General features: G+C 42.9%; 1 protein-coding gene across 9 annotated transcripts in view; it reads left to right on the top strand.

Moving 5' to 3' along the window:
* Window positions 1-10,737: 10,737 nt before the first annotated feature.
* Window positions 10,738-20,719, top strand: part of LOC123993242 (collagen alpha-1(XXIII) chain-like) — a 208,331-nt gene continuing 198,349 nt past the window's right edge. For 3 of the 9 annotated variants that reach the window (XM_046295164.1, XM_046295163.1, XM_046295160.1), the window contains exons 1-2: window positions 10,743-11,453; window positions 12,536-12,605. In XM_046295164.1, coding sequence (XP_046151120.1) covers window positions 11,157-11,453; window positions 12,536-12,605 — 367 coding nt within the window. In that variant the 5' untranslated portion in view covers window positions 10,743-11,156. Of the gene's footprint in view, window positions 11,454-12,535; window positions 12,606-20,719 lie in introns of all 9 variants that reach the window. The other 6 variants (XM_046295168.1, XM_046295167.1, XM_046295166.1 and 3 more) reach the window with 4 other exon arrangements.

Raw genomic sequence — 20,719 nt, 5'->3', positions numbered from 1 at the left:
TCTAGTGGGGTCCATAATTTTCAAAGATGGCTGTCAAAATAATTGCATCCCATGTTTTTAGTACTCGAGTACCCTCTCCTTGCGAGGAAACCAAACTCAGCTTTTTGCTAAAATCTTATGCATATGAGGTATTTTCTGCATATTTGTAATTTAGAAGGCCAAACCCACCATTGGTGTGCGTAGCCAAAGAGCTCTATGGTCAGATGACATGAAAATAGAGCTCTTTGCTCAGGCACACCAATGGTGTGATCTGCCTCTGAAAGAACAATGCCTTTTCAGAAAATCTCATCCCTGTTGTAAAATATGGTGGTGGATCTTTATTGGGCTGTTTTGCTTTATGAAGAACCAATACATTTTTGCTAAAAATCTGGTTGCCTCTGCGAGGAGGCTGAACCTTGGCCACAAGTGAATCTTCCAGCAAGGCAACAATCTCAACAACACAACATCCACAAAGAAATGGTTAATTGACCACAAAATCAACATTTTGCAATGGCCATCTCGACTGGAAAACCTGTGAGTTGAATTGAAGGCAATCCATAAAGCACAGACGACATATCAAGGATCTGTAAAAATTGTTCTCCGATCTCATATTTTTTTATCCTCGCAAGGGGAGTGTGCAGGAGTATTGAAAACATGATCCAATCATTTTGACTTTTTTAAATTTGTTTTATTACATCTTAAACATGATCTCTCTGAGCAATTGTATTAGTATAAAATAATAACCCCCCCAAAAAAATTGCATACAATATTATTTTATACAGTATTTTTTGCTCATCTTTATCAAGGGATTCAATAATTCCAGACCCCACTGATTATGTGCAACAACAAAGATAACCCTGTGCACAGTATTGTGTTTAGTTCAGGGGTTCTCAACCTTTCCCCAAAATGCCCCCTAAATCCCTCAAATCAATAAGGCATTGGGACCCCCCAGGAATCTCAGGATCCTTAGGTTGGGAACCGCTGCTCCAGTTCCAGGTTCTGGTTTTAAAATGTCCCCTACAATGAAGTTTAAGAAACGTTACATAAATGTCATCTTTAATATCAGAAACTATCTTCTTTTCCACTGACACCAATCATTGTGTCTTGACCTCCATGGTCTTCACTGAATTTGTATTTTGGATATACTAATAAAATAAATAAATGTTTCCAAATAAATGTGGGATTATTGATTAAAAACACAATATTTAGTTGCATGACCCAGTTACGCCAACCAATCTCCTCCCCATAAAAAATGTGAATTTATCCTTTATCTTTATGCGACGTCATCAACTGGAAGTGACATCAGTGGGCATTTTGAGACAAAACCAGGTTGTGAGACTGACATGGTTGAGTTTGTCACTTTGTGAAGTTATCTAATTATTCAAGTTCATTATTATTGTTTATCTTCATTCTCATAACCACATGCATATATTGACTGCAATGTTGTCCATGTTAAGAATGTATACAGTAGTCGTCGTGAATAGGTTTATTAGCAGGATTAGGCGGCCGTCGATGAAGGCAGATTGACGAGGGCAGTACTTTCTGAGCTAAACTGTTTCTCCGATCAAATAGCCTAGCTTAAATGGAGCTCAATCAAATCAAATCAAAATGTCATGTTAACAAGCAACATATCCTAAGAACAGGACAGATCAAAGTAAAATGGACAATATGGAATGGACAATCACACTGTCCAGGAGTTGAACCCTATTGTCATGATCAGTGGTTTCAAGTTTGTATCTGTACATTTTTGACAAGCTGATCAGAGCGAAAAAGAAAATATTTGCAGGCCAACATAACGTGAGCCAATGTCTTTTTTTTTGGTCCTGTCCAGAACGGACGTCTACAAAATTATCAAAATTTCAGGCAACACTGTAGGCTCCACCTCAGTAAGCACGGACCGACGTCGTTTGGATCATTTTTTTGGTGCAGTCTGCTTCTTTTAGATTTTGTCCATTCTGGAACAGCCTGGATTTGGCCCAAGCATAGATGTCTATAAATGACCTTCTTTTCAACTTTAATTCAGAACTAAAAATGAGCCTGATTTCAACATCCAGAAACCACATATTTTCAAAGTCCGAAAAAGAGTCCTTTTCAACGTCCATATGTATTTTAAACATACAGAAAATACCTTTTCATCTTTCATTCAGAACCTAAATTGAACCTAACTTCAACGTCTGGAATGTAATTTTGCTTACTGGGACTATTCTATTCTTGCAGGGGCGGCAGAAAGGCAAGGACCAGCCCTGATTATTAGAGTGACGTCACTGGAAAAAGCATTCTGATCTTGTCAATATACATTTCTGCTTAGATCATCACATCTAGTAAATTACCTGAAAATCTGTATATACAGTGCCTTCGGAAATTATTCAGACCCTTGACTTTTTCACCATTTTGTTAAATTAGAGCTTTTTTCTAAAATAGATTAAACCACCCAAAATATCCTCATCAATCTACACACAAAACCCCGTAATGCAAAGCAAAAACAGGTTTTTAGACATTTTTTCAAAAACAGAAATACCTTACTTTCTATAAGTATTCACAACCTTTGCTATGAGACTTGAAATTGAGCTCAGGTGCATCATTTATCCATTAATCATCCTTGAGACCTTTCTACAACTTCATTGGAGTCGACCTGTGGTAAATGAAATGGATTGGACATGGTTTGGAAAGGCACACACCTGTCTATATCAGGTCCCACAGTTGACAATGCATGTCAGAGCAAAAACCAAGCCATGAGGTCGAATGAATTGTCTGTAAAGCTCAGAGACAGGATTGTGTCTAGGGGTACCAAAACATTTCTGCAGCATTAAAGGTCCCCAAGAACACAGTGGCCTCCATCGTTCTTAAATGGAAGAAGTTTGAAACCACCATGACTCTTTCTAGAGCTGTCCACCTAGCCAAACTGAGCAGTCGGGGGAGAAGGGCCTTGGTCAGGGAGGTGACCAAGAACCCAATGGTCACTCTGACAGAGCTCCAGAGTTCCTATGTGGAGATGGGAGAACCTTCCAGAAGGACAACCATCTTTGCAGCACTACACCAATCAGGCCTTTTTTTTTAGAGTGGCCAGACGGAAGCCACTCCTCAGTAAAAGGTACATGACAGCCCACTTGGAGGCACCTAAAGACTCCCAGACCATGAGAAACGAGATTCTCTGGTCTGATGAAACCAAGATGGAACTCTTTGGCCTGAATGCCAAGTATCACATCTGGAGGAAACCTGGCACCATCCTTACGGTGAAGCATGGTGGTGGAGGCGTCATGCTGTGGGGATATTTTTCAGCGGCAGGGACTAGAAGACTAGTCAGGATCAAGGTAAAGATGAACAGAGCAAAGAACAGAGATCATTGATGAAAACCTGTTCCAGAGCGTTTAGGACCCCAGACTGGGGCGACCCAGGAATACCCAAGAATACTCGAGGCTGAAATCTCTGCCAAAGGTGCTTCAACAAAGTACTGAGTAAAGGGTCTGAATACTAATGTAAATATGATATTTCTGTTTTTCTTTTTCAATAAATTTGCAAAAATGTCTAAACCTGTTTCAGCTCTGTCATTATGGGGTATTGTGTGTAGATTGACGAGGGAAAAAACTCTTTAATTCATTTAGAATAAGGTTGTAACCTAACGGAATGTGGATAAAGTCATGGGTTCTGAATACTTTCCGAAGACACTGTATGTGGATATGACATCTGGTATATTGTGATGTCAGCTATATGTGCTCAACACAGAAGCAACCCGACTGCAAGTGCTTCAACACACAACCTTTGCTTCAGCAAGAATGTGCCAACTGCTGCGCCACAACCAGACAGTGAAGGAAGTCCACAGCCAAACAGTGAAGGAAGGCCACAGCCAGACAGTGAAGGAAGGCCACAGCCAGACAGTGAAGGAAGGCCACAGCCAAACAGTGAAGGAAGGCCACAGCCAGACAGTGAAGGAAGGCCACAGCCAGACAGTGAAGGAAGGCCACAGCCAGACAGTGAAGGAAGGCCACAGCCAGATAGTGAAGGAAGGCCACAGCCAGACAGTGAAGGAAGGCCACAGCCAGACAGTGATGGAAGGCCACAGCCAGACAGTGAAGGAAGGCCACAGCCAGATAGTGAAGGAAAGCCACAGCCAGACAGTGAAGGAAGGCCACAGCCAGACAGTGAAGGAAGGCCACAGCCAAACAGTGAAGGAAGGCCACAGCCAGACAGTGAAGGAAGGCCACAGCCAGACAGTGAAGGAAGGCCACAGCCAGACAGTGAAGGAAGGCCACAGCCAGACAGTGAAGGAAGGCCACAGCCAAACAGTGAAGGAAGGCCACAGCCAGACAGTGAAGGAAGGCCACAGCCAGACAGTGAAGGAAGGCCACAGCCAGACAGTGAAGGAAGGCCACAGCCAGATAGTGAAGGAAGGCCACAGCCAGACAGTGAAGGAAGGCCACAGCCAGACAGTGAAGGAAGGCCACAGCCAGACAGTGAAGGAAGGCCACAGCCAGACAGTGAAGGAAGGCCACAGCCAGATAGTGAAGGAAAGCCACAGCCAGACAGTGAAGGAAGGCCACAGCCAGACAGTGAAGGAAGGCCACAGCCAAACAGTGAAGGAAGGCCACAGCCAGACAGTGATGGAAGGCCACAGCCAGACAGTGAAGGAAGGCCACAGCCAGACAGTGAAGGAAGGCCACAGCCAGACAGTGAAGGAAGGCCACAGCCAGACAGTGAAGGAAGGCCACAGCCAGACAGTGAAGGAAGGCCACAGCCAGACAGTGAAGGAAGGCCACAGCCAGATAGTGAAGGAAGGCCACAGCCAGACAGTGAAGGAAGGCCACAGCCAGACAGTGAAGGAAGGCCACAGCCAGACAGTGAAGGAAGGCCACAGCCAGATAGTGAAGGAAGGCCACAGCCAGACAGTGAAGGAAGGCCACAGCCAGACAGTGAAGGAAGGCCACAGCCAGACAGTGAAGGAAGGCCACAGCCATTGAAGGAAATCCAGTGGGGAAGTCCAGGGCAGCTTGGGCTGTGGTGTAGGTTCGGATACGACGAAGACCAATATCCAGGCATCATCCTTAACACGATGAAACACATGTCAAAGTAAAGTGTATCGCGTTGGATCAAACAGATTCCTCTGGCCTGCTCGTGATGACATCCACCGGTACCTGTTTGATGATGTTCTTGAAATCATTCCACCCCCCCCCACAGACTGTGACATCCCACCACGTAGAGATCTTGAAAGTGGTGTCGGCCAGACCTTTGGGATAAACACCATGAAGCAAGAGGCACACACACACACACCAAAAGTATCTACCTGTAAGACCTGCACCATGGTCGAAACATGCGTATACAGAACTCAGCCCGAAAACCTCAATGAGCAAGCAATGCAGATGTAGAAGCACGGTAGCCAGGAAATACTCCCTAGAAAGGCAGGAACCTAGGAAGAAACCTAGAGACGAACCAGGCTCATTCTTCAATTTTTTCAAGTGTTTATAGATGACCAGCAGAGTCAAATAGCAATCACAGTGGTTGTAGAGGGTGCAACGGGTGAGCACCTCATCAGTAAATGTCAGATGGCTTTTCAAATCTGAGCATTTAGAGTTTGAGACAGCAGGTGCTGTAGAGAGGGAGGGGGAGGGGGAGAAAGGGTCGAAACAGCAGGTCCGGGAGACAGGTCAGGGTTCCATAGCCGCAGGCAGAACAGCGGAAACTGGAGGAGCAACCCGACAAAGTAGCACATCAGGTGAACAGGTCAGGGTTCCATAGCCGCATACAGAACAATTGAAACTGGAGCAGCAGCATGACAAGGAGGCACGTCCGGTGAACAGGTCAGGGTTCCTTTGCCACAGACAGAACAGCAGAAACTGGAGCAGCAGCGCAACCAGGTGGACTGGGGACGGGACAGCCAGGAATCGTCAGGCCAGGTAGTCCTGAGGCATGGTCCTAGGACTTAGGTCCACCGGGAAGGGAGAAAGAGCAAGAGACACCAGATAAGACAGACTGACCATAGCCCCTCTGCACATAGACTATTGCAGCAGAGATATTGGAGACTGAGACGGAATGAGCAACACCGGTTTAGCATTACTTTCCAGAAGCCATGAGAACATTGTCTGGCCGCGGAGACTGTGCTCAACACTACTACCTGTATTTACTGGTGTCCTGCAGATCCAGGCCCACATAAAAGGTCCGGTGTAAAAAAGGACAAAACTAAGACTTTGGTCAACTTGTTAAATACAGAGTTTGATTAAACGGTTATTGAAAGCGAAAAAGTCTGACACGTAGCCAAGTAGCAACAAATAGCACAGCAGCCGTCTCCCCGGAGTGTCTTCATGTCCACACACACACACACACACACACACACACACACACACACACACACACACACACACACACACACACACACACACACACACACACACACACACACACACACACACACACACACACACACACACACACAATATACCCCCAAAGCCTCAGCCTTCCAATACGATGTGTACCCAGTGGGAAACCAGCCTGTGGTGTTTTAACAGGAAGGCCCAGGTCTCTTCAATGTTATTCATGTCTGTTATTTTTATTTTTTTATTATTTTATGATTTTTTGGTTAATAAAACTCAGTTTGATTCAAATTGATATCTATTGTCCTCACTACATGGTTATAGCTATGAAATACAATGTTTATAGAAAATCTTGAAGTGAATTTTGAGAGTAAACAAAAACCAATTTAAATGGAAGGCGGTACCATCAAAATCAAATACATTTTTATTGGTCACATCACATACACTTGATTAGCAGTTATTTTGAGTGTAGTGAAATGCTTGTGCTTCTAGCTGTGACAGTGCAGTAATATCTAACAAGTAATACCTAACATATTACACAACATATACTCAATACACACAAATCTAAGTAGAAATGAATTAAGACTATATACATATGGATGAGCGATGTCAGAGCGGAACGGACTAAAATACAGTAGAATAGTATAGAATACAGTATATACGTATGAGATACATGAATAACGCATATGAATGAGTAATACAGTAAACATTATTAAGTGAATAGAATAGTAGAATAGTATAGAAAACAGTATATACATATGAGATGAATAACGCAAGATATGTAAACATTATTAAGTGAATGAGATATACAGTAAACATTATAACGCAAGATATGTAAACATTATTAAGTGAATGATACAGTAGAATAGTATAGAATACAGTATATACATATGAGATGAATAACGCAAGATATGTAAACATTATTCAAGTGACTAGTGTTCCATTCCTTAAAGTGGCCAGTGATTTCTAGTCTATGCCTATAGGCAGCAGCCTCTAATGTGCTAGTGATGGCTGTTTAACAGTCTGATGGCTTTGAGATAGAAGCTGTTTTTCAGTCTCTCGGGTCCCAGCTTTGATGCACCTGTACTAACCTCGCCTTCTGGTTGATAACGGTGTGAATAGGCAGTGGCTTGGGTGATTGGTGTCCTTGATGATCTTTTGGCCTTCTTGTTGACATCGGGTGGTGTAGGTGTCCTGGAGGGTGGTAAGTTTTCCCCTGTTAATGCGTTGGCCAGACCCTCATCTTCAACCCTGTTACCCTAGTCTCCATCCCGTTTCAAGATCAAATCAAATCAAATCAAATCAAATTTATTTATATAGCCCTTCGTACATCAGCTGATATCTCAAAGTGCTGTACAGAAACCCAGCCTAAAACCCCAAACAGCAAACAATGCAGGTGTAAAAGCACGGTGGCTAGGAAAAACTCCCTAGAAAGGCCAAAACCTAGGAAGAAACCTAGAGAGGAACCGGGCTATGTGGGGTGGCCAGTCCTCTTCTGGCTGTGCCGGGTAGAGATTATAAAAGAACATGACCAAGATGTTCAAATGTTCATAAATGACCAGCATGGTCAAATAATAATAAGGCAGATCAGTTGAAACTGGAGCAGCAGCACAGTCAGGTGGACTGGGGACAGCAAGGAGCCATCATGTCAGGTAGTCCTGGGGCACGGTCCTAGGGCTCAGGTCCTCCGAGAGAGAGAAAGAAAGAGAATTAGAGAGAGCATATGTGGGGTGGCCAGTCCTCTTCTGGCTGTGCCGGGTGGAGATTATAACAGAACGTGGCCAAGATGTTCAAATGTTCATAAATGACCAGCATGGTTGAATAATAGTAAGGCAGAACAGTTGAAACTGGAGCAGGAGCATGGCCAGGTGGACTGGGGACAGCAAGGAGTCCTCATGTCAGGTAGTCCTGGGACATGGTCCTAGGGCCCAGGCCAGTTGAAACTGGAGCAGCAGCATGGCCAGGTGGACTGGGGACAGCAAGGAGTCATCGTGTCAGGTAGTCCTGGGGCATGGTCCTAGGGCTCAGGTCCTCCGAGAGAGAGAGAAAGAAAGAGAAGAAGGAGAGAATTAGAGAACGCACACTTAGATTCACACAGGACACCTGAATAGGACAGGAGAAGTACTCCAGATAAACAAACTGACCCTAGCCCCCCGACACATAAACTACTGCAGCATAAATACTGGAGGCTGAGACAGGAGGGGTCAGGAGACACTGTGGCCCCATCCGAGGACACCCCCGGACAGGGCCAAACAGGAAGGATATAACCCCACCCACTTTGCCAAAGCACAGCCCCCACACCACTAGAGGGAAATCTTCAACCACCAACCAAGATCCTGTTACCCTAGTCCTCATCCTGTTTCAAGACCCTGTTACCCTAGTCTCCATTCTGTTTCAAGACCCTGTTACCCTAGTCTCAATCCTGTTTCAAGACCCTGTTACCCTAGTCTCCATCCTGTTTCAAGACCCTGTTACCCTAGTCTACATCCTGTTTCAAGACCCTGTTACCCTAGTCTCCATCCTGTTTCAAAACCCTGTTACCCTAGTCTACATCCTGTTTCAAGACCCTGTTACCCTAGTCTCCATCCTGTTTCAAGACCCTGTTACCCTAGTCTCCATCCTGTTTCAAGACCCAGTTACCCTAGTCTCAATCCTGTTTCAAGACCCTGTTACCCTAGTCTCCATCCTGTTTCAAGACCCTGTTACCCTAGTCTACATCCTGTTTCAAGACCCTGTTACCCTAGTCTCTATCCTGTTTCAAGACCCTGTTACCCTAGTCTCCATCCTGTTTCAAGACCCTGTTAACCTAGTCTCCATCCTGTTTCAAAACCCTGTTACCCTCGTCTCCATCCTGTTTCAAGACCCTGTTACCCTGGTCTCCATCCTGTTTCAAGACCCTGTTTCAATTTTGTTATACAAAGGTTACGAAATATGAATTTAATGTTTGTTCAGCTCAGTCTGAAATGTTTAAACCAATCATGAACATTTTTGTTCAAATTCTGAAGTGAAACCATACTTTTGATTTTTTTAAATGATAAGGCCGCTGACATGGTGTCCATTTCAGGATTTAGTATAGCAAAAGTGTGAGATTTTATATACATGTTAAATTTGCAATAATTTAATTAGTTTGAGGGACTTATGATTCATAGGGAAATGTTGATTTTATTACAAGTGTCTTTATAATCTTTTTCAGACAACAAGAGTCTATAAGAGGGTTGAAGACATGTGGTGTCCGTATCAGAAGAAAATGGCCGACAATAATAGCCTTTGATGCCTGAGATAGGAAAATATGTTTTCTTGGAGATTAAATATGCACTTCATGTCGTGAGGTGTTCGGAAAATATTATTTATTTGGGGTAAAAAGTTGTGAAAAAAGTCCAAATCTTGATGGTTTGGTGGAGTGACACTGAAAGCTATGATGAGCAGTAGGTGGCAGGAGAGAGCTTTTCCACAACCTGTGCTTGCGGCGCAATAATCGACAGCTCACTGCCCAGGCCTATCACACTTTAACTGAAGACTTGGTGAGTGTCATACATTTTCCATTGATATATATCTATTAGATTATATATTTCCGTTAATATATAGGCAACTGTTTTAATATGTTAGAATAACGCAATTGGATGAATCCGCGGTCAGGTAAGGCAGACAAGTTCAGGAACCAGGTTGAGGAACTGCAGTGAGCTAAATACTGTGCAAACACGAAAACAATTGTATTTTTAAATTGTTTCAAATATAGGCCAATTTAGGTTCTCGATCGAGAGAGTGTCCGGCATGACACTCAACAGCCATGATACTCGACTAGCCTACCCATGGCACTCAACAGCCATGATACTCGACTAGCCTACCCATGGCACTCAACAGCCATGATACTCGACTAGCCTACCCATGGCACTCAACAGCCATGATACTCGACTAGCCTACCCATGGCACTCAACAGCCATGATACTCGACTAGCCTAGCCTACCCATGGCACTCACAGCCAGCATGGCACTCAACAGCCATGATACTCGACTAGCCTACCCATGGCACTCAACAGCATCATCTTGATACTTCATGTTTACGAGTTTGAAGAATAATTAAAAAGCCTCGACTACAGTAATATAACGTGGACAAAGTAGATGAGATCTTATTCTGAGAGTCAACAACCGAGGTGTAGGCTACTTGACTGTTCAGATCTATTATTAAACTGATTTGATTTCAACACCAAGGACAGAAAACATGACTCTCTGGGGCCAAATTACGGCTATGGGGCCAAATGTCATTTAGAAGTTGAAATCCAAGTCTCAAACCCCTGTAGTAATACGGACACCTCAAACTATAATTCAATGTTGACTGCCCGAGATTGAATCCAATCAAAGTAACTCAAAACATATCTAGGCTATAGTCTATACACATTCACAGCCTTATAACTTCACGCTTTCACGGAAGTTGTCGATCTACAGCCAACATTTCTCTCCCTCTGTCGACTGTATCTCCCTCCCCCACATGGTCAACCGGGCGGGCGCATCTCGCCGAACATGCAACTTTTTTTTTTTTTTTTGAAATTTGACTGTTGACTGATTCCCCATCCCATCCACATACTCTCTAGCGCAGGAACAAAACGATCTGGGATAGAGGACTCAATTTATCTGGTGCGCATCCAGATTGCACCCATCTGTGTCTGCCATATGCAAACCGTGCGCAACGCGCTCAGCATTTCAGCCTCTTGTTCCAAGGCTAATTTAAGAAACCGTGTTGGGGTGAGTTGAATGTGTAGCAGCAGCACACTACAAAGTCTGACATAGTTTAGTTACTAAATACGCATATTTCATCATTATACATTTTTTTATTCATAAATTCATCAAGACCATTTGTTTCTAACCGGGATTTAAAGTTATGGATTCAACGGAGGATAACGGGGAGAGCAAGGCAGCACTCCGTCCATGCGCGCCCAGGTCTCTTCTCCTGCGCTGTCTGGTCGGTTTCCCTACGGTGGTGTGTTTCATGTTGTCCCTGAGCTCCATAGCCATCTGCCTGCTCATGAGCTTCAAGACTTACCAACTGGAGAACCGACTGGATGCCCTGGAGTTGGAGAAAAACACAGTGTTTAACCCTCCGGAGAGCGCCTTCACGCGCGAGGATGGGACTGTACTACCGGCACTAAGGAGTTCTATCGAGACGCTCCTGCAAGAGGTAGCTAGCTACACGATGTTTTTTTTTTTTTGGGGGGGGGGGACATTTAAAATGTAACACTATGTAAATATATCACAGTGTATTTCTCTTTATTTTTTATTCATGCAGCTTCCTGTTTGGGTCTCCATAATATGTAGCCAGAATAAGACTTAAATGCCGTGCGTAATGTTGCGCGTAATGACATAATGACTCATGTCTGAAGATGTTGATTCCTCAAGCGACTGACTAATGGTCAAGGCACCGCTGTGCGATTCCTTCTGTCTCTAGATATTATCAGGTATCGCCTGATGAAAGATAAGTAATGTAAAGCTTGGTGATACACAAGCTGGCTTTTATACTGTCTGTCTGTGCTGTGACAGTATTGCGCCATATCTCTTTGGAAAAATATGTTGTAGGCTATCTCCCAAAATGTCCCCTCTTGATAGAAAGGATGATGGACAGGCCATTAAAAACCTGGTTACGTTTTCGTACATTATTTACTTGAACTGGTAAAATTATAATTACATCACTTTATCATTTTTACAGTAATATATTCATGTTACCAAGGTGCTACATAATGATTGATGTATTGCTTATAGTGGTTAATGTCCATTTCTAACAATAGGTTAAGTTATTTAAGTTGATCTTACTGCTTATACTGCTTGTTATAAACCCACAAAATTCACCAGTGTGTCTCATTGCATAGTGGTTGCTTTATATAGCCCTCTTAAAACTAACTGGAATGTGCAGTAATCTTCAACATAATGTTTGTACCAAAACATTTCTGCTGGGCTTCACTTTCCCCTCTAACTCAGATAAATGAATGTTTCCAGATCAAGTCTGGATTTACGAAACCATTTATGGTGAATTTATGGTTATTGCTACTGCACACGCAGTTTGCATTGTTTCAGAGCTTTTACCTCTCTCTCTCTCTCTCTCTCTCTCTCTCTCTCTCTCTCTCTCTTTCTCTCTCTCTCTTTCTCTCTCTCTCTCTCTCTCTCTCTCTCTCTCTCTCTCTCTCTCTCTCTCTCTCTCTCTCTCTCTCTCTCTCTCTCTCTCTCTCTCTCTCTCTCTCTCTCTCTCTCTCTATTTTCTCTCCCCAGAGACTGAGTGAAGTGATGCCTAAACTGCGCACGGCAAGGGACGTCCCCCAAGAGTGTTCCTGCCCACCAGGTACGTCTCTCTCTTCTCTCCTATTGGTTCATGGCTATATCATGGTTATCAAAGCACATGAACATTACATGTATGCAAACACACACGCACACGCACACGCTGGACTGTTTTACACTAGTGTCAGTTGTTGCTGGGTTGGCTATGTATCGAAGGAATCCAGAAGAGTGCGTTGAGCTTTACGCTATTGATAGTTGTTTACAGCATCCCAAGTTTTCCTCAAGTGTGTATTCAGTGGATGGATGCCTTTTGTAAAGGATTAGTGTCCCTAAGCCTGTAGACCCAGACTGGGGGAGGCTCAGAGGGAGAGTGTGATAAATACCCCTCAGATTGGTCTATGTCTATGGGATGGCCAGGACAGGGTGAGCTCTGTTGCTTAGTGCCAGTGGAACCTGCTAACATTAATAGACGTTCCGGCGATGCGCCAAGTTTGGCCACGTTTGGCGTGTGGTGTGCATTTCACGGCCTGTGATAGTCCGGAGGGTGAAAAACAGTGCAATACACACAAACACGTAGGCACACACCCAGACCGACTCATGTACACAACCAGTCGTCTGCCATTCATGCGTTTCTGTAATCGTAACTATATGAGGAATGCTGGCCCTTCCCTGTTTTTGGGGAAATTCATCTTTCAGCATTTGCCATGCATGCTTCCTCTACTCAAAGACTTTGCTACCCAGATTGATAAAATGTGAACCTTAAAGTTGTTACTGTTACTTATCTAATCGAGAGTTTTTCTTCATATTAACTTGTGAAGTACAGAGCTGGTTCCTAATTCACCATGACAAAGAAATCCCCTAGCTTAGAGGAAGAGTGAGATAGGAGGTGTGTGTGTGTGTGTGTGTGTGTGTGTGTGTGTGTGTGTGTGTGTGTGTGTGTGTGTGTGTGTGTGTGTGTGTGTGTGTGTGTGTGTGTGTGTGTGTGTGTGTGTGTGTGTGTGTGTGTGTGTGTGTGTGTGTGTGTGTGTGTGTGTGTGTGTGTGTGTGTGTGTGTGTGTGTGTGCAGGCGTGCGTGTGTCTTTTCTCTAGCTGTCTTCATGAGTTGCATTGCTCTTGTCTCCTCTGTGGTCAGCCATGTCTCTATTGTCCCTGTGTGAATCACTGGTTTCCAGAGCAGGTGGAAAAGTTTGCATGCCTGAATTTCTGGAGGACATTCAAAACATTCCAGGTCCACTTGTAGCTCTGCACCATACTTCTTCCCTGGCTGGTCAGCTGGTTAGTCAATTGGAGCATTGTTGTTCCTCTCTGATGTTTGTGGTGTGTGTGTGTGTGTGTTGTGTGTGTGTGTGTGTGTGTGAGAGAGAGAAAGAGAGAGAGAGAGTATTTGTTGGGAGCCTGTTCATGTGTGTGTGTGTGTGTGTGTGTGTTGAGAGGGAAGAGAGAGAGAGAGAGAGAGAGAGAGAGAGAGAGAGAGAGAGAGAGAGAGAGAGAGAGTATTTGTTGGGAGCCTGTTCAGTATTTGTTGGGGGCCTGGTGGTGTGTGTGTGTGTGTGTGTGTGTGTGTGTGTGTGTGTGTGTGTGTGTGTGTGTGTGTGTGTGTGTGTGTGTGTGTGTGTGTGTGTGTGTGTGTGTGTGTGTGTGTGTGTGTGTGTGTGTGTGTGTGTGTGTGTGTGTGTGTGTGTGTGTGTGTGTGTGTGTATGCGTGTGTGTGTGTGTGTGTGTGTGTGTGTGTGTGTATGTGTGTGTGTGTGTGTGTGTGTGTGTGTGTGTGTGTGTGTGTGTGTGTGTGTGTGTGTGTGTGTGTGTGTGTGTGCGTGTGTGTGTGTGTGTGTGTGTGTGTGTGTGTGTGTGTGTGTGTGTGTGTGTGTGTGTGTGTGTGTGTGTGTGTGTGTGTGTGTGTGTGTGTGTGTGTGTGTGTGTGTGTGTGTGTATGCGTGAGAGTGTTTGTTGGAAACCTGTTCTTCAGTATGTACTCAATTAGCTGAGGGAAAGCAGAATGTGGTAAAGGACATGTGTTTGTAGTATTTTACTTCCTATATGCAGTGCATCATCTCAATGGGTTCAATGATCGTACCACCTGGAGAATAAGTGTAGAGAGTAACCTGGTCTTGTAAAAGTAATGTGCTCTGAAATAGCTCATTCCCTCCCCTAGTGAATACTCATGTTTTTCATTTAATTATGTCAATATCATATTATATCAGATGTTTCGTTTTATTGCACAGTTCATTATACAAAATGACTGTGTAATCAAAGTGGTTTCACTGTGGTTAGTCGGGTTTCGGAATGAAATGTAACCACAGCTATTCTCTGAAATCTATTCAAAGATCTTTATTTTTTTTCTCTATTTAACACCAAAGCATGGTGTTTGTAAATGCTTAGCATTATCAAAATGCAAGAGTATTAAATGCAGACAAACAGCCCATAGACACGTTTGAACCATCTCTTAACAATTAGACTGTCTTTGTCCCGGGCTGTTCAGTTAATTGTTCAGCTGATGTGTTTATTTCAGATGGATGTTTGTCAGCTAATTAGCATGGGGTTTGTTGAGTTCAGCTTATTAGCATAGGGTTTGTTGAGTTTGGTGTCCTCTGCTTTCCCAGTCTGTTCCCACATACATGGAGACAACACATGTATACTGTGTGTGCTTGTATGTGTACAGTGTGTGTACGTGTGTGTGTGTGCTTGTATGTGTACAGTGTGTGTACGTGTGTGTGCTTGTATGTGTACAGTGTGTGTACGTGTGTGTGCTTGTATGTGTACAGTGTGTGTACGTGTGTGTGCTTGTATGTGTACAGTGTGTGTGTACGTGTGTGTGCTTGTGTATGTCTGTGTGCATGCAGGTGTGGTGTGTATGTGCGTGCCTGTGTGTGTGTGAGTGCTTCAGTGCCTGCGTGTATGTGTGTGTACATTTGAGCCCCCCTGTATGTGTGTGAGTCAATGTGTCTGTCTGTCACTAGTTCTTTGAGGGGCCGATATGCAGCCCTCTCTGCACGGCGCTGTAAGCCGAGCCCCTCTCCCTTTAAGACCCACGCTCGCCACCTGAAACCTAATGCTCTCTAAGACCAGAGCACAGACTGAGCCATTTCTCTGTCTGTCTGTCTGTCTGTCTGTCTGTCTGTCTGTCTGTCTGTCTGTCTGTCTGTCTGTCTGTCTGTCTGTCTGTCTGTCTGTCTGTCTGTCTGTCTGTCTGTCTGTCTGTCTGTCTGTCTGTCTGTCTGTCTGTCTGTCTGTCTGTCTGTCTGTCTGTCTGTCTGTCTGTGTTTGTTTGTGTATTTCTGTCTCTGCAGCTATGTCCTCACCATAGAGCTCCCTGCTCAGCATTGCACTCCACCGCCCCCTATGGGCTCCTGTAGGTATTACACGTTATGGTGACAGTTTAATATAGTTGCTTAAGTATCTTGATTTAAATGTGGGCTTAGGGTACTTACTGTAAATCATCCTAAATGAATGAGAGTGTGCAAAAAAATATAAATGCATTGTCATGTAATGTGGGGGTCAGGAGTCAAATGTGTATCACTGCAGTGAAAGCAGGGACTGAGTATCGTGACACTTTTATAATCACCCAAAGTGACAGCCTAGCAGCTATAAGACTCGAGCCAAGCATGTCACTCAGGTGTTTGCAATTAACACTATCCGCACACACACAACACACACACTTCTGCACTGCCTCAGCTGATGAAAGCCATGTGTAGTCTGTAACAGAATGAAGGGGAGGGGGGATATAGACATCCAGCACTCTAAAGTGCGACCAATTTGGTTTGACATTGGGAATTTTCTCAAATAGTTCAGAGAACATTTAGAATCAACTTTTCCTACAGGTTTTCTCATAGTTCTATTTGTCATGTTCTAAAATTGTTTCCCGAGAACGTTAAGAACTCTTTACATAAAATCCACAAGAAAACTTTAGTAATATTCAGAGAACATTCTATGAATGATATTTAAAAACATATACATTTCGTTCTCAGCATCAACAAAACTCTCTATCCTCTATCTTGTTAATTGTGTTCTGGTGTGTCGACTGCACCCACTAATTGGCCACACCTGATCTGAATGTGCTTGATTCCTTGGAAATTGGACCCATCTGAATAAACAAAAATGAACAGCTATGTATGCATAAAAAACTAGCTCCATTCTGGTGGCGCAGTAGACTAATTCCATGGATAGAGAACAGAAGATTATAGGTTTGAATGTCAATAATCCCATGTCACAATACAAAAGAAATGTGTTTGCATGATTATGCAAAAGAAATGCATTTCCATGTGTGCTTGGAGTAAACCAAGTTAACCCCAAATAAGTTAGCAGTGTTATTAAAAGTCTTATTGGAACATTCAGTGAAGGTTTTAAGGAAGTTATTTAAAAACCTCCAAATAACCTGTCATGTATTTTCTCAGAGCCTTAATAAAAGCTAACAGGAAAATTTTCAAGAAACCAGAGTAAAACGTTCTCAGAACCTCCTTGCAACCTGAAAATGATTGTTCCCAGAACATGACTTAGTTCACACAATCAATGTGAAACCAAAAACATACGTTCCCACAACTTCCAAGGAACCAAATATGCTACCTGGGATTTGTTTTACACCTTGTTCAGTCATATTTGTTCCCTCATTACCTAGCTAGCTAACAACTGTTAAATTTGCCAATATATGCAAACATTTGTGGGCACAGAAAGAATGGAAAAGGGATAGCTTCTTCAGGAGATCAATGATCATAGCAATGCATGACAGATCTCTTGCATGTCATCATTAAAAACTTCATCTTAAATAGACAGTGTACAATTTTCAATATAATGCATCTCACTAGGAACATAATGCTTTTACATAATGTAGAAACCTAATATTCCACAAATTAGTTTGTAATTTCAATGACAGGTATTTGTATCAACATTTTAGCTTTTTATAATAAATCTATTGACAGGGCTACACATTCGTTTCTAGGGCACAACATGAACAAGGAGAGATTCATCAAAGAAAACTAACTAAAAACAAACGAGGTGTGTCCCCTTTAATCTTTGCATTAATTGTCAGAGTAGAGAACACACATTGTGTATGACTCAAAATGGAGTGAAATTCTACAAAGATCCAGCAAAAACAAAAGGACCATATGCATTTCTAGTCAAATAACATCCCAATGTTAGTGCAAATTAAATAACAACAACAAGCTAGCTAAGTTGGTTTTGCTACTTTAACCTGCCTGTCACGAACGCGTCTGGTGGGGATGGCGCCCGTGGATGCTTAATGGTTGACATGTCTAGTGAGTATGCAGGCCATGGAAGAACTGGGGTATTTTCAGCTTCCAGGAATTGTGTACAGATCCCTGCAGCATTGGGCTGTGTATTACCATGTTGAAACATGAGGTGATAGCGGGGGGAAGAATGGCATGACAATGGGCTTCAGGATCTTGTCACGATATGTTCGTTGAATGTATTTATGCCTGCCCGTACCATAATCCCACCGCGATGTTGGGGTGGCTTATAGTAGAGAAATTAACTTTAAATTATCTGGCAACAGCTTTGGTGGACATTCCTGCAGTCAGCATGCCAATTGCACGGTCTGTCAAAACTTGAGACATCTGTGGCATTGTGTTGTGTGACAAAACTGCACATTTTAGAGTGGCCTTTTATTGTCCCCAGCACAAGGTGCACCTGTGTAATGATCATGCTGTTTAATCAGCTTCTTGATATGCCACACCTGTCAAGTGGATGTATTATCTTGGCAAAGGATACATTTTCACTAACAGGGATGTAAACACATTTGAGAACATTTGAGAGAAAAAATACTTTTGTGTGTATGGAAAATTTCCTTTGATCTTGAATTTCAGCTCATGAAACATTGGACCAACACTTTGCATGTTGCGTTTATATTTTTGTTCAGTATATATTTTACATGTCAGCATCATTTTATTTTCATTCATTTTGGAGTAGAATGTATCAATCAATCAATCAATCAATCAATCAATCAATCAATCAATCAATCAATCAATCAATCAATCAATCAATCAATCAATCAAATGTATTTATATAGCCCTTCTTACATCAGCTGATGTTACAAAGTGCTGTACAGAAACCCAGCCTAAAACTCCAAACGGCTAGCAATGCAGGTGTAGAAGCACGGTGGCTAGAAAAAACTCCCTAGAAAGGCCAGAACCTAGGTAGAAACCTAGAGAGGAACCAGGCTATGAGGGGTGGCCAGTCCAATGCTGGCTGTGCCGGGTGGAGATAAAACAGAACATGGCAAAGATGTTCAAATGTTCCTAGATGACCAGCAAGGTCAAATACTATTAATCACAGTGGTTGTCAAGGGTGCAACAGGTCAGCACCTCAGGAGTAAATGTCAGTTGGCTTTTCATAGCCGATCATTGAGAGGATCCCTACCGCTCCTGCTGTCTCTAGAGAGTTTGCTGTAGTATGCTGTGATATGTGCTTTTGTCACAACCACTGGTTATGAGGCACAGTGTACCCGCACTGGGCACCAACCCAAATACACATATACTACATGCCAACCGCATCCATTGTTATCGGAGGCTAGGTCACTTAAGACCCCAACCTCCCTCGGGAAGCGAAGGGGCAGGCCAGGCTGCATAGACCCACACTGGGGCTAACACCCTTCCTAGAGCTGCGTTTGATTTTAAAGCCATAATAAAACAGACAGGAAGCAACCACTGTACAGGCTCATATACAACACCACCGACACAGGGGCAATGCATGAGCCCTATAACCATTACTAATGACTAATAAATAATCAAAACTAAGCCCAGGAAATGTGTTTTTTTTAAAGTATTTTTGAAATTGGCATAATTCTATATATATATGTATATATATAAAATAGGTGATTTAACTGTTATTGTAAACTAGATTCCAGGGGCACCACTTTTCCTGGGTATGAGGGACATGTCCCCCCCCACATTCTGAAATTGCATTTTTGTCCCTCCCCAGTTTTATCTTTGTGATAAAATGCGATAAAATGTAATAAACAAGGAACCGACAGGACAGGAACGGAACACAAAAAATGACTCCAATCAGGGGAAAGGATCGGCAACAGTGTGCTTTGATTAGGGGAATAGGACCATGCGGATAGAAAGAGGGAAAGAACCTCCGAGGGCGGTCGGGTAGACAAACATGCTAATTGCTTTTGCAGTGTTTATCCGACTTGCTAAAACAGTTGAAATAATAATAATAACATTATGTCTGGAACCAATGTTGATTCACTGGCAATTTTAACATGTAGATCTTGATGATGTAAACTCTCAAAATGTTTTTTAAATGATTAACCATGTGACAATGATTTTGAGAAACAAAAACATGATTATTGAAATTAAATTGTGCATTTGAAAATAATCATAACTGGCACGTGGATCGGTAGAAATGGTAGGATAAATTGTAAGTTTCCCCAAACTTGAAACTCATGAGCTCCCTATGGTCTTTACCCGTGGTGATTTTAACACGTAAACCTTGGTGTGGCAAACAAAAATACTTTTTAGATGCATGCCAGCACAAACACAACACTAAACAATACATTAATTGCACTTTAACGGTGACAAACGGTGCCCACAAACTGTTAGGGCCTACATAAAGCTGTCCCAAAAACAGAGCTTTCTTTTCAGCACCATGGAGTGAATCCTTACAACTGCTACACCTGGAATCAGCGGAGCCTTGTCTGGCAGTGAAACAGTTAATTCAGCCTCATTTACTGCCTTTAAAAAAATATATAGCTGATATGGCTGAATTGCTTAACCCTCCTGTTGTGTTCGTTTCATGTTAATTAATTCTGTGTTCCTGGTCCAAAATGACCGCCCTATTATAGCTGATTATTAAATCATAATAATACATATATTATCACCTAATGTGGTGTTAGATCTGTAGGCCTGTAGGCCTCATTGACCTGAGCTCATACAACTAGTTTTTGAGTAAAAAAAGCATAATGTATGGATTATTTTGACTATAACAAATACTCAGATGAAACATATTGTGCTATTTATCACAGACTACTTTCTCCTCTAAGGCATTTTCACTGTAAGTTTCCTGGCCTCTCTCCTCCTCACTGATGTCATGATCAAAGATATGATCAAGAGCCTCACATACAGTATATCGTTTGGTCATTGTGCTGCCACAGAATGAATTGTGAGCAAGGCCTCAAAAAAGCTTAATATGCCAGAGCTGCGAGAAAAGTTCTATATATTATTG

This window comes from Oncorhynchus gorbuscha, linkage group LG13 (genome assembly GCF_021184085.1).
Source record: "Oncorhynchus gorbuscha isolate QuinsamMale2020 ecotype Even-year linkage group LG13, OgorEven_v1.0, whole genome shotgun sequence".
In the NCBI taxonomy this organism is placed as follows: Eukaryota; Metazoa; Chordata; class Actinopteri; order Salmoniformes; family Salmonidae; genus Oncorhynchus; species Oncorhynchus gorbuscha.
This window is presented reverse-complemented; position numbering and strand designations above follow the sequence as displayed.